The sequence below is a fragment of the Bos javanicus genome, chromosome 21, assembly GCF_032452875.1.
Source record: "Bos javanicus breed banteng chromosome 21, ARS-OSU_banteng_1.0, whole genome shotgun sequence".
Classification (NCBI taxonomy): domain Eukaryota; kingdom Metazoa; phylum Chordata; class Mammalia; order Artiodactyla; family Bovidae; genus Bos; species Bos javanicus.
The window spans coordinates 15,786,594-15,801,208 of record NC_083888.1 but is presented as its reverse complement, the minus strand read 5'-3'; the positions used below and the strand labels follow the sequence as shown (position 1 = coordinate 15,801,208).

Below are 14,615 nucleotides of genomic sequence, written 5' to 3'. Positions count from 1 at the left end.
ATTCAGATCTAAGGGAAAAACATTCAGCTTGAGTCAATTCACCTGAAGTGACCTGCCCACCACAATACGAACACTACACAACACAACATCCCCTTTGAACAACTGGTGCCACAACTAGCTTGGTGGGGAGAACATGTGCTAACAATTCTCACAGGAGCTGCTGTGAACTCTTCTATCAAAACCACCCATACTCTCCCCTGACGTCCCCGCTGGAGATCAACAGCTCAAATTTTCAAGACAACAGACCACAGTCAAAGACCCATCTGTGGAGGACGCAGTGTGAACAACCACAAACAAAGAAACTGCATCAACCCAGAGACTCACCAAGCGGGCAGACGCTCCCAAGCATCACCTCTACTTGAAAATGAAAAATTAAAACATATACAGAGATAGATACAGATATAGCAAAGCATTTAGGAGGTAAAAAAAAAAAAAATTCTACCGTCATCTCACTCTACAAACAAAACTACAGTTAACACTCTGTGATAAATTCCTTCCAAACTACTTTGTGTGTAAAAATTACACAGACAACCCCTGTGTGTGTGTGTGTGTGTGTTTGCTTAGTCGCTCAGAAATGTCCGACTCTTTGCAAACCCATGGACTGTAGTCCAACAGGCTCCTCTATCCATGGGGATTCTTCAGGCAAGACTACTGGAGTGGGTTGCCATGCGCTCCTCTCGGGGATCTTCCCAATCTAGGGATAGAACCCTGGTCTCCCTCATTGCAGGCAGGTTCTTTACCATCTGAGCCATCAGGGAAGCCCTGATACACCCCTGCATCACATTTAAAGATCACTGATAAATGGGCACAATAAAGGACAGAAGTGGTACGGACCTAACAGAGGCAGAAGATACTAAGAAAAGGTGGCAAGGATACACAGAAGAACTATACAAGAAAGATCTTCATGACCCGGATAACCACAATACTGTGATCACTCACCTAGAAGCCAGACATCCTGGAATGCAAGTCAAGTGGGCCTTAGGAAGCATCATTACGAACAGAGCTAGTGGAGGTGATATAATTCCAGTTGAGCTATTTCAAATCCTGGAAGATGATGTTGTGAAAGTGCTGCACTCAATATGCCAGCAAATTTGGAAAACTCAGCAGTGGCCACAGGACTGGAAAAGGTCAGTTTTCATTCCAATCCCAAAGAAAGGCAATGCCAAAGAACATTCAAACTACTGCACAATTGCATTCATCTGACACACTAGCAAAGTAATGCTCAAAATTCTCCAAGCCAGGCTTCAACAGTATGTGAACCCGTGAACTTCCAGATGTTCAAGCTAGATTTATAAAAGGCAGAGGAGCCAGAGATCAAATTGCCAACATCCCTTGGATCACTGAAAAAGCAAGAGAGTTCCAGAAAAACATCTACTTCTGTTTTATTGACTATGTCAAAGCCTTTGACTGTGTGGATCACAACTGTGGAAAATTCTTCAAAAGGTGGGAATACCAGACACCTTACCTGCCTCCTGAGAAATCTGTATGGAGGTCAAGAAGCAACAGTTGGAACTGGACATGGAACAACAGACTGGTTCCAAATAGGGAAAAGGAGTACATCAAGGATGTATATGTCACCCTGCTTATTTAACTTATATGCAGAGTACATCAGCGAAGTGTCAGGCTGGATGAAGTACAAGCTAGAATCAAGACTGCCGGGAGAAATATCAATAACCCCAGATATGCAGATACCACCACTCTTATGGCAGAAAGCGAAGGACAACTAAAGAGCCTCTTGATAAAAGTGAAAGAGAGTGAAAAAGCTGGCTTAAAACTCAACATTCAAAACAGGAAGACCATGGCATCCAGTCCCATCGCTTCATGGCAAATAGATGGAGAAACAATGGAAACAGTGACAGACTATTTTTGGGGGCTCCAAAATCACTGCAGATGGTGACTACAGCCATCAAATTAAAAGATGTTTACTCCTTGGAAGAAAAGCTATGACTAACCTAGACAGCACATTAAAAAGCAGACACATTACTTTGCCAACAAAGGTCCATCTAGTCAAGGCTATGGTTTTTCCAGTGGTCATGAATGGATGTGAAAGTTGGACTATAAAGAAAGCTGAGCACCGAGAAAAGATGCTTTTGAACTGTGGTGTTGGAGAAGACTCTTGAGAGTCCCTTGGACTACAAGGAGATCCAACCAGTCGATCCTAAAGGAAATCAGTCCTGAATATTCAAGGACTGATGCTGAAACTGAAACTCCAATATTTTGGCCACCTGATACGAAGAACTGACTCACTGGGAAAGACCCTGATGCTGCGAAAGACTGAGGGCAGGAGGAGAGGAGATGACAGAGGATGAGATGGTTGGATGGCACCGCCAACTCGATGGATATGAGCTTGAGCAAGCTCCAGGAGTTGGTGTTGGACAGGGTGGAAAATAAACTGTGGAAAATTCTGAAAGAGATAGGAATACCGGATCACCTGACCTCCCTCTTGAGAAATTTGTATGCAGGTCAGGAAGCAAGTTAGAACTGGACATGGAACAACAGGCTGGTTCCAAATAGGAAAAGGAGTACGTCAAGGCTGTATATTGTCACCCTGCTTATTTAACTTATATGCAGAGTACATCATGAGAAACGCTGGGCTGGATGAAGCACAAGCTGGAATCAAAACTGCCGGGAGAATTATCAATAACCTCAGATATGCAGATGACACCACCCTTATGGCAGAAAGTGAAGAGGAACTAAAGAGCCTCTTGATGAAAGTGAAAGAGGAGTGTGAAAAAGTTGGCTTAAAGCTCAACATTCAGAAAACTAAGATTATGGCATCTGGTCCCATCACTTCATGGGAAATAGATGGGGAAACAGTGGAAATAGTGTCACACTTTATTATTTTTGAGGGGTGCTCCAAACTCACTGTAGATGGTGATTGCAGCCATGAAATTAAAAGATGCTTACTCCTTGGAAGGAAAGTTATGACCAACCTAGGTAGCTTATTAAAAAGCAGAGACATTACTTTGCCAACAAAAGTGCATCTAGTCAAGGCTATGGTTTTTCCCGTGGTCATGTATGGATGTGAGAGTTGGACGGTGAAGAAAGCTAAGCGCCAAAGAATTGATGCTTCTGAACTGTGGTGTTGGAGAAGACTCTTGAGAGTCCCTTGCACTGCAAGGAGATCCAACCAGTGCATTCTGAAGGAGATCAGTCCTGGGTGTTCTTTCGAAGGACTGATGCTAAAGCTGAAATTCCAGTACTTTGGCCACCTCATGCAAAGAGCTGACTCACTGGAAAAGACTCTGATGCTGGGAGGGATTGGGGGCAGGAGGAGAAGGGGAGGACAGAGGATGAGATGGCTGGATGGCATCACCAACTCGATGGACATGAGTTTGGGTGTGGACAGGGAGGCCTGGCGTGCTGCGATTCATGGGGTCGCAAAGAGTCCGACACGACTGAGCGACTGAACTGAACAGATCTTGCTTAACCCCGCCTGCCAGGGAAACAGACAAAGCTTAATCCCTGGGTCAGAAAGATCCCCTGGAGAAGAAAATGGCAACCCACTCCAGTATTCTTGCCTGGAGAATTCCAGGGCCAGAGGAGTCTGGAGAGTCCATGGGGAACAATCAGACACGACTCAGCGACTCCACAGCAGCAACAACTACCTGCATATACAGTTTATGTATATACATGTGTATACCTGCATACGTATCGCTCTTCTCTCCGGCCCCACCCTCCGCCTCCCTGTTCATACTCTCCCCTCAAGTCCTTTGCCCCTGCTGCCCCTTCCACTCGGAACATCCAGAGCCCTTCAGGTCTGCTCTCGTCACTTCGCTCGGGTCTCTCTCAGAAACCTCATCTCAGAAAGTTTGACATCCTCCCCCAATGTTTTGAATGCTCTTCATCTTCTTCCTTCAATTATCACGACCGGCCTTCTACCTGTTTATGTTCTGCTTCTCTTGCTAAGATGTCAGCCCCTTGATGGCAGCAACTGCCTTTTGTCACTGAAATCCCCTCACCTAGAACAGTGCTTGACGACAGAAGGCACCCAAACATGTGCTGAATAAATTAATAAACAACCCAACAAGGTATGTCACGTGCCTATTTTACAAAAGAGAATGCTGATTTTCAGAGACAATTTATCTAAAGCCACAGAGCAAATAAGTCGCCAAACACATCTGAAAGAGCCAATACTCTGTACCCACTGACTCACTCCATCCTGTGCCATAGAAGGAAATATAAATACAGGTTAAGAAACAAAGATGTAAAAGAAAGAATCGTTATATGAAAGTATCACACCACTTTTCTGCTCATCACTAGAGCATTTCACATCTTTGATTAATCTCACGTATATTCTATAGAGGTAGTAAAGAATCCGCCTGCCAAGCAAGAGATCCAGCTTCGATCCCTACGTCGGGAAGATTCCCCTGGAGAAGGGAATGGCAACCCACTCCAATATTCTTGCCTGGGAAATCCCATGGACAGAGGAGCCTGGCAGGCTACATTCCATGGGGTCGCAAACAGATGGACATGACTTCTTCTGTATTCCCTACAGAGTAAAGGCTAGCTACATAGACATTTAACAAATATTTCTTTGATATTTACACCCACAAAGACTTGGAGACTCCTGTAAGGAGATTTTAAGCATCATCAATAAATTATACTCTTTCAAAGGATTTCAATTTCCAACCGTGATGGAGTACCTGGATCCAGACTCCTTTCTGCTCGCACCCCCACCAACAACCAAAAAATTGGATGGCAAAATGGCAACGTCTTTCAGTCACTGGACCACCAGCAGCACAGGACTGGGAAGAGGGGAACTCCACACATGCACCAGCCTTCTCAGCCTGGAGGCACATCCTGGACCATGTGCTTTGAGGAGCCCAAGCAGAGCAAGGCAGGCTTGTCAAGTAGGAAGTCCAAGAGCATGAGAAGGCTCAGGAAGCTAAAAACCAGAGTACTAGAAAGGAGAGAGTTGCATGAAGAAGGATCTCCAGAATTCAGCACAGAGGCCTGCCTGAGTCTAATAACGAATAACAAGCTGTGTGTGCATACTGTAAATCTACAAGGGCAGGCAAAGAATGACCCAAGGACTATATGCTACATAACCCCAGGGCTCACACAGGGCTGGCAGAGACTCAGACCAGCGAGAACAGAGAACATACCATTCTTCAATGAAAACTATGGCGGCTTCATGCCTTAATAATGGGGCGAAACAAGTCTTAGAGTAAAAGGATACAGCTAGGGTTGATCTACGGAGAAGGCAATGGCACCCCACTCCAATACTCTTGCCTGGAAAATCCCATGGACAGAGGAGCCTGGTAGGCTGCAGTCCATGGGGTCGCTGGGAGTCGGACACGACTGAGCGACTTCACTTTCACTTGCATGCATTGGAGAAGGAAATGGCAACCCACTCCAGTGTTCCTGCCTGGAGAATCCCAGGGACGGGGGAGCCTGGTGGGCTGCCATCTATGGGGTCGCACAGAGTCGGACACGACTGAAGTGACTTAGCAGCAGCAGCAGCAGGGTTGATCTAACTTGGACCAGTCGACAGCAACCAACGAATTAAAATTCACCATTTCTAGGATTTAACAAGAAATTACCAAGATGTGACCCAAAAATGAAAAAAGAAAAGGCCTATAGAAACAAATAATGGAATTAATGAGCTAGGACTTTATCAACTATGATATGAGTATTACACATATGACCAAGAACTTTTTAAAGGAACATTAATAGACAAAAAAGAAAATAAAAAAGATTCACAGCAGCAAACTGAATTCAACAATATCTAAAAATACATCATGACTGAGGATTATCAAAAGAATACAAGGCTAGTTCAACACTGAAAAAGCAGTGTAATTCACCATATCTACTGATTAAAGAAGAAAAAATATATGATCACCTGGACAGATGCAGAAGAAGCCTGTGACAATATTCAGTACCCATTCGTGATAAAAACTCAGCAAACTAGAAACAGAACTTTATCAACCTGATAAAGAACACCTTTACAACTACAAAAACAAAAACTATAAAGAACATCATGTTAATGGGAAAACACGAATGTTCTCCCCTTAACATCAGGAAAAGGTCCACTTTCAAAACTCCTATTCATCATCACACAGGAGGTCCTAGCCAGTTCAATAAAGAAAAACAAATAAAAGGCATATCGACTGCAAAGAAGAAATCAAACTCCCCCGCCAATGACATTACTGTCTACGAACAAGAGCCCAGGTAAGTTTAGCAAGTTTGTAAGACAAAGGGTCACATAAAAAAAGTCAATCCTATTTCTACAGACTAGCAATCAACAACAGGAAACTGACATTTTAAAAGCATCATTCACAACACCACCAGAAAATATGAAATACATATTAATCTTATTTTTAAAACATGCAAGATCCAATTACTAAAATCTACAAAACACTAACAAAATTAAAAAAAAAAAGTCGAAATAAATAGAACATCATAAACCATGTGTTCATGGCTCAATATGACTAAGCTGTCAATTCTACCCTAAGTGATTTACAGATTCAATACAGGGCCAATCAAAAATCCTGTCAGGATTCTTCTCAACAAGCTGATTCTAAAATATACTTGGGGGGAATTCCCTGGAGATTCAATGGTTAGGACTCCATGCTTTCACTGTCAAGGGACCAGATTCAATCCCTGGTCAGGGAACTAGGGTCCCACAAGCTTTGAAGTGCAGCCAAAAAATAAATAAAAATAAGTAAATAGAACGTACTTGGAAAGGCAAAGCAACTAGAATAATCAAAGATAATTCTGAAAAATAACTCAATTAGAGAACTCATACTACCTGATTTTAGGACTCACTATATAGATACAGTAATCAACAGTGTGGTGAAAGAATAATGAAAGACAGACCAATACGACAGAATCCAGGAACAGACCCACACATACACGATCAACTGGCTTTCAGCAAAGGTACAAAGGCAATTCTGTGGAGAAAGATGTCTTTTCAAAAAACACTGCTGGAAAAACTACACACCCACATGCAAAAAAAAAAAAAAAATCAATCTCAATCCACACTTTGCACCATGAGAAAAATTAACTCAAGTGATTCATAAACCTAAACTGTAAAATTTTGAACTATAAAAATTCTAGGAGAAAAATACAGAGCGAAGTCTTTTTACTTTCAGGATAATAAGAAGACAACTAACTTGAAAAGTTTAAAAACTCTAATTCAAAAAGACACATGCACCCCAATGTTCACAGCGACACTATTTACAGAACTATGTCCGAATGTGCATGTGCCCACATATACACACACACACACACACACGCAATGGAATAATATCCTGATTTTTTTTTTTAATTAACTACAAAAAGCTATTTGGAGGACAAACAGGAAAAGTTGAATATGCACTGAATACTACAGAATTGTTCAAATGTCATCATTATAATTAGTTACATAGAACAAGGCTTAGCAAACTTTTTCTGGTAGATTAGTAAATATTTTCAGCTTTGTGGATCACAGGGTGTCTTGTAACTGCTGTCACTGTAGCACCAAAGCAACCACACACAATATGGAAACAAAGCAACACTGCTGTGTCCCAATAAAGCTTAATAAAAAAAAAAAAAAAATCAGTAGGGCAGATCTGGTCTGTGGGCCATAGTCTGTAAACAAAACTGGTGGCAGACAGCAGAGCAGTGGTTGCCTATGGTGAGCTAGGCAGCAGAGGGAGGGGCGAAGCCAGAACTCTCTGGAGAATACAAATGAACTTTCTGGATTGATGGCAACATTCTATACCTTTATTGTGCTGTTAAGTTACATGCATGAATATATTCGTCAAAACGTGTCAAACTCTGTACACTTAAAATGGGTGCATTTTATCATATAAACAACTCAATAAACCTGATTTGTTTACAAACTGTACTCTTTTCAGGTGATATTAGTGATATGAAAAGCATGCCCTTTGCAGCCAGAATAAAGTGACTTCAGATATTCAAATTTTAACACCAAAATTTAAAACTATGTGACCACTGTCAAATCATTTTCTTGGGTGTTTCCTCCTCCTGAAAGTGTTACTCACTCAGTCATGTCTGACTCTTTACGACCCCATGGACTGTAGCCCGCCAGGCTCCTCTGTCCATGGAATTCTCCAGGCAAGAATACTGGAGTGGGTTGCCATTTCCTTCTCCAGGTGATCTGCCCAATCCAAGGATCGAACCTGGGTCTTCTGCATTGAGGCAGATTCTTTACCATCTGAGCCACCAGGGAAGCCCTCCTAAAACGAATCAATAATCCTGCCTCATTGATTTGTTTCAAAAATGAAATAAATGTAGGACTTTCCTGGTGGTCCAGTGGTTAAGAGTTCACACCCCCAATGTAGGGTTTAATCCCTGGTCCGGAAACTAATATCCTACACGCCACACAACTCAGCCATATATAAAATGTAAGACACACTGTATAACATCTGACACATAAGAGGCACATTCCCTGATTGGAGTAAACCTTTTTTTAAGAAAATGAATCAGTGAAGATCAGACAGTGACTAGGCTAGCTTCTTTTGTACCCTTCTGAAACACTCTGACATTCTTTGTTCACTGTTTATTGTGGTTTCACCTGACTTCAAGTACTGGGATCCAACGTCAGTTCCTGTGATTTCAGAGTAATGTGGGTCTCCCAGCAAGCACTGAATTTAGAAAAATATCCCATAACAAATACGCTGTAAAAGGAAATCTGTAAAGAGGCAAAAGTGAGCAGTATCCATTTTCCTAAGTAAGAATGGCAAAAGAAATGGTATAATATTTACAAAGAAAAAAAATCAACAAACTTCATTAGATGTTTTCCCATTTTATACTAAGATTTGAATTTTATCCAAACCAGTAGCCAACCAACAAAACGACAACATGACAAAGCACTTGTATAGTGTTTTCTCTCCGGAGTTTCTCATTGACAGTAGAGGGCAGGAGATTAGATGACAATATCGAATTTGTCCTTATTTTATAAGTAAGGATGCTAAGTCTGAGACACACAAAGTGGCCTCCTCGAGGACGTACTGCCAATAACTGGTGAAGCTCAGGAAGTCAGCCATGCGGTCCTGTATCACACGCTTTCAGCAGACATCACCAGCAATTACCTTGGGCTGATGGAACACTACATTGCATAACTCCAAGGTACTTTTCTCTTGCTTGACATCTTCAGTTGTCTAAAAGACTAACTCATTACAGTGCAACATACTTAATTCCTAACCATTCAGGAATAATTAGCCTTTTGAAGTGGTAAAGACGATTTCTGTGGCCAAACACAGGCTTACGATAGGATCATAAGCAAAAATTCAAAAGGACTGATTACTAATAGGAGAGCTTACTGAGTGACATAAATGGTAAATCCCTCACACTGTTCCCTTCTCCCCACCCCAAAAGCCACATCACGCACACTGATACCCACCTTTCCAGGGCTCTGAACACAGCTCTGAATAAGTAAAAGGAAAACACACCACTGTCCTACACAAACATTCGTAACAATCATCGTATCTCGGTATCAGGTCTACTGGGGCCTTCTTTGAGCAAGGACGGACCAAAATGGGTTACCTACCCATCTTCTAGTCAATCTGTCCCCATCAACCCCGAGGTGGGCTACAGAACCACAAATGCGAAGACACGTGAAGGAAGCCAACTTCTTTCCACCAAGAGCTTCCTCCTCTCTCCCCACGGACGGCGGGTAAGACAGCCTGACAGTGACGGGAGCACAGCTTCCAAACGGATGCTTGTCCCCATCAGTAATAACCCTGTGTATTCAAGCGCACTGCAACATTAACTTTAAAAGGGGATTATCAAAAGTCCAAGTGGGTTCATCTAGCTTTGTCAGCTTTGGTTTTTCCCCTCAATCTGTGAGTCTGGTCAAATATAATTTTTAAAGGTTTACTGTAATCCTTCAGGATTAACTTTTTGCCTTTATTTTATTAAAAAATGGAAAGATAAGATTCAATATACAGAAATGCCATGACAGGTTAATATTTCTAGAATGTATCTATTCCACTTGGTATTGTGAATTTTCAATTTAAATTTAATTTAAATTTCGATTTAAATCACTGCTTCCTCCCACAGATGGTGGCACCTTCAAAAGTGTTTTTGAAGAGGAAGTAATACCACCTGTTAACCCACAGGCCAGTTCCATCTTAAGCAAGTGTGAGAAATGTAGTCATAATCCGTATCAACTATTTTTCAAAATTAAGGTAAAATAAGGAAGAAGAGCTGGAACTAACTCAGATACCCTACTCCAAGTCTTGAAAACAACCCATTTCTGACCATTTCCTAAACACTATAAATGCAGAGTTCTGTCCTACTGAGCCACACTGCCAGGCCCACTCAAAGATTAACAACTGATTTAGAAGATAAAAATAAAACCGCTAATTCTATTAACGTTCAGTTCAACTTCACCTTCTAAAAAACTGCATTTAAGACTCAATTCCCAGAAGCATTCCCTCTTTTTTTTTTAATTGTTATACTAGGGGCAGTACTTTTACTTATAGAGTTAACAAAGCAGAACATTAACAAATAATTATATATACTAGTATCAGTAGGAATACCAAATATTATTCCACAACAGCCATGATGTATTTCTTCTTTTTAAAAAAATTAATTTATCTTAATTGAATTGTGGCTTTTGCCACACATCAAGATGAATCAGCCACCGGTGTACATGTGTCCCCCACGGTGAACCCCCCCCCCACCTCCCTCCCCACCCCATCCCATCCCTCTGGGTTGTCCCATAGCACAGGTTTTGAGTGCCCTGAGAAGCGTTCCCTCTATGAAAAACAGCTAAACCACTATGCTCAGATGCATCAGACTTTTAAACATGGTTTAAACCATACAAAAAAGTACCCAAATCACTGTCAGTACAGCTACCAGATAACAGGCATACTATGAAGATCATCACACAGCTTCATTTATTTCTAAGAATGCTCTAAAGTATGTTACTATACCTTACACGGTAGGAAGGTGAAGCTCAGAGTGGATAAGGGACCTGCCTGCTCAAGGCTACCCACCTTGTCAACGGAAGGGTGGGGATTTGAATTCAAGTTTACCTAATTCCAAAGAATGTGCATTCTTCGACACTGTGCTACCTCCCCAAGTCACAACCGAGGTATCAACAGGCAGGGGAGTGAATGGATGTGTCCGGCAGTCTTAGTCATTTTAACAAAAAAGGGAGAAATTTTCCCAATCAGAAACCAGTTTACAAAATCCACAGCACACGATTTAAACCACGATTCTTTTCAAGAAGTAATTAACGGGTTAACAGGAAAGGTCAGACATCCTTGTATGAAGTACAGTAAATCGCATTACAGGCCTGCGAGTAAGCTGCCACCGTTAACGAGTCCCCAGGTTCAGTGGTTCCCTGGGTCCCATGTTCCGGTGAAGCACCAACCAAGCCACTTCACCCAATACAAATACCTCCTGAGCACCTGCGCTGTGTTAAGACTCCTTCTGGGCAAGGAGGCACACAGCTGAGACTCATCACAGCCCTCCGGAGTTAACAGGCTGGAAGAGGAGTCCATATATATATATACCACATATGCAGCTGCCAGTCGTCAGGCAAAAATAATGAAGTGCAAGAAACCCTAAAACAAAGGTATGTATAACATGCTATCAGAGAGGCAGAGGAACTGATCTGCTTGTCACCTAAGCTTCTAAGCAGTGTTTGTTTACATTTTGTCCCTCCCTGACAACTCCTTCCAACCTCTGTTAACCCCTCCTCCCAGCCCCCACCCCACCCCTACACACAAGCCATCTAAACCTGCACAACTTTGGGAAGGAAAACCCAAAGGGCACGGATTATGACTCCTAAAACCAAACTTGTGGCTGTACTTCAAAAATCCAAGCTTATGCCATCAGGACATTTTTCTTTAGCTTTGTCAGGTGAACACAGTTGCAAAATGAGGCCAAGGAAACCAGAAAAACCCAGGGCACACCTCACATCGGTCACTCAGCAGGAGAAACCAATTGAAACGCAAACTGACCCGCACGGTGTTTGGTTCGAAGTTTTCTTGTTAATTTACTAGACGGCAAAGGAATACAAACAATTGATAGAAACACATTCTGGTCATTTTCTTCCACCATGCAATCTAACAGACATTTATGCTGGATCCACCGTGGGGATTTAAACAGAATCATTCTGACTTCGTAAGCCAAATGAACTGAATTCAGCAGAACGAAGCACCCAAAGCTTGACGACAGGGCTTGCCATCTGCAAATTCCCAAGAGACCACGGAAGGCTATGGGACTGTAACAATGATTTATCACAGCTCCTTTACAAACTTGCAGAAAATGATTCTTCCAAGTGATTTTTCCATCGTTTATCCTGATCTGGGCGATCCAACGATTTAAAAAAAAAAAAAAAATAGAAAAAGCTACTTATGAAACTAACTAAAACGGGGGAGGGGGTTGCTGAACGAGAAAAAAAGGCACTGTTTTTTACTTTAGTTCCGTATGCCTGCGGCAACAAACTCTCAAAATAACTTCACTGAGGAGTGTTAAAGCTAAGACTGAACACCAAATATTGCTCAATCCAACTTACATTTGTGAACTCCTGAGTTCACAGTTAAGATCTAGAAAACTAAATGCTATGGAGTCATTTTGCTCTAAGCACTATTACCAAAAAGAAAAAAAAAAAAACAACCCTATCCTTTCTTCTGATAGAAAAACTCTTGAGGACTTCCCCCATATTTATTTTAAAAGTTTAACCTACTGGTTGACTTTGGGGGCGGGGGGGGGGGAGAGTGGGGAAGGGAGAGGGGTTCAGTAAGTGGTATTTACCCAAAAAAAAAGTATTGTTTGGTTTCAAAGTTTGGCTGCACTTGAACTCGACGAGAGCGGAGCTCAGGCGACGGTCCCAAGGCGGGTTCCCCCCGGGCTGCACGTCTCCGACCCCTCGCGGGCGCCCCGGCCGCGCCCCCGGGAGCAAGCGCCCAGGGCGCCCCCGCGAGGCCGGCCAGGCCCGGCGTGTTTACCGCTCGCCGCGGCCCCCGAGAGCCGCTCCCTCGCGTCCACGGCACTTGTTCGCCGGCTCCCCGACCGGTGGGACCAGCGGAGCAGCCGCAGTTCCCGCGGGGGAGCGACTGCGGCCCCCGTTCCCGGAGGAGCCGACCCGGGGAAGACCGGGGGTCCGGGCCCCGCGGTGATGCCTCACGGGAGGGGGGGCATCGCAGCCGGGCGGGATCGGCCGCGCCCCCCCAGCCCGGGAGCGGAGGCGGCCCCGGGGTTGGGCTGCGGGAGCGGCGAGGGCAGACAATGCGTGATGGGGAGGCCCGGGCGGAGGCGCGGAAAGCCGGGCAACGATCCCCGGCGCCCATGCATCCCAGGCCGCGCCCGGGTAGCCCCGCGCCCCAGCCCGGAGCGGCCCGCGCTCCCCGCCGCGACCCCTCCTCTAACCGCAAAACTTCCCCCAACTCCGCCGAGTTCAGTCGCGCTCTCACCGTGCGGCTCCCGGGGCTCCCCCGCGGGCCGAGCTGGAGCAGCTCCGCACCTTGGCCGCGGAGAAAGACAATAAGCTGCCGCTCCCCCAGCGGCTGCTTGGAAACTGCGGCGGCCGAAGCGAGGAGCGGGAGCGGCGACCTCGGCGGAGCCCAGGAGCCTCTCCGCAGCTGCTCCGGCTCGGCGATAGCCCTGCACACAGCCCCCAAACCGCCTGCGCATGCGCCGCGCGCCGCTCGGGAGGTGGGCGGGGCACCCGGGGGGCGGTAATGCCTCCGAGCCCGCCCGTGAGTGAGCGCGGCGCCAGGAGCCGCGCTCCGGGGTTGCGCGGCAGAGCTGCCCATCAAACCCCTCCCGGCTAATAGGAAGGCGCCTGTGCGGCCCCTCAGGTTGCTAAGGAAGGCTGAGGTTGACCGCAGCTGCTGCGCTGCGGCAAAGTGATCAAAGTCGGGTGGCTGCTAGAGGTGCCGACTGATATGCTCACCCACCCTCTCCTCTGCTCCCTGACTCCGGAAACCGCCCTTCCTCTGTGTCAGGGTGCTCACCTGAGCTGCAGCACTTACCATAACACACCCTGAAATGATTTACTCTTCTCTTTCCCTCCCCTGGAAATCAGAAAGTGGGGTCTTTTCCAGAGAGTGGAGTGCAGTGCCTTGAGAGTCGCTGCTAGGTATTCAACAAGTGTTTTAGTTAGATGAGTCGCTGGCCTATGATGGCATTGGGATTGTGACAGGGTATTCCATAAACTTTGGGCTTTTCACCTCAAATCTTCAAGTTGCAAGGACCTAAAAAATCATCTGGCGGCTTTTGAGAAGCAAAATGTGGTCTCTTGGTACACGAAGAAGCTCATTTTGCAAGTTGTGTGTTTTAGTGTATATTGGGGGGAAACATCTATCACATCAAACGATTTCATTGATGTTGTTTCTTAGATAAGTTGTAAAAATGAATCTTAGAGAAAAACTTTAAGTAAAAAATGGACACACTTTATATGAACTTCATATAAGTTCAGAAATGTGCAAATTGATTGTAATCAAAGCAAGAACAGTGGTTATCTAGAGAGAGAAGCATTATTGGCTGGAAAGTGTAGGGCGGGTGCTGGGCACGTTTGGTATTTTGATCTGGATGGTAGATAACAAAGGTATAGACTTACGGTGAAAATTCATCCAGTGTACAATGAAGATTAGTGTACTTTACACATATTCATATTTTTATGTCAATTTAAAATACTTACAAATGAT

The 14,615-nt window shown here is 44.3% G+C and overlaps 1 protein-coding gene across 11 annotated transcripts in view; it reads right to left on the bottom strand.

The window, feature by feature from the left end:
* Window positions 1-13,760, bottom strand: part of AKAP13 (A-kinase anchoring protein 13) — a 324,322-nt gene extending 310,562 nt beyond the window's left edge. For 10 of the 11 annotated variants that reach the window (XM_061394319.1, XM_061394321.1, XM_061394328.1 and 7 more), the window contains exon 1: window positions 13,380-13,614. In XM_061394319.1, coding sequence (XP_061250303.1) covers window positions 13,380-13,599 — 220 coding nt within the window. In that variant the 5' untranslated portion in view covers window positions 13,600-13,614. Of the gene's footprint in view, window positions 1-13,379 lie in introns of all 11 variants that reach the window. The other variant, XM_061394329.1, reaches the window with a different exon arrangement.
* Window positions 13,761-14,615: the final 855 nt, after the last annotated feature.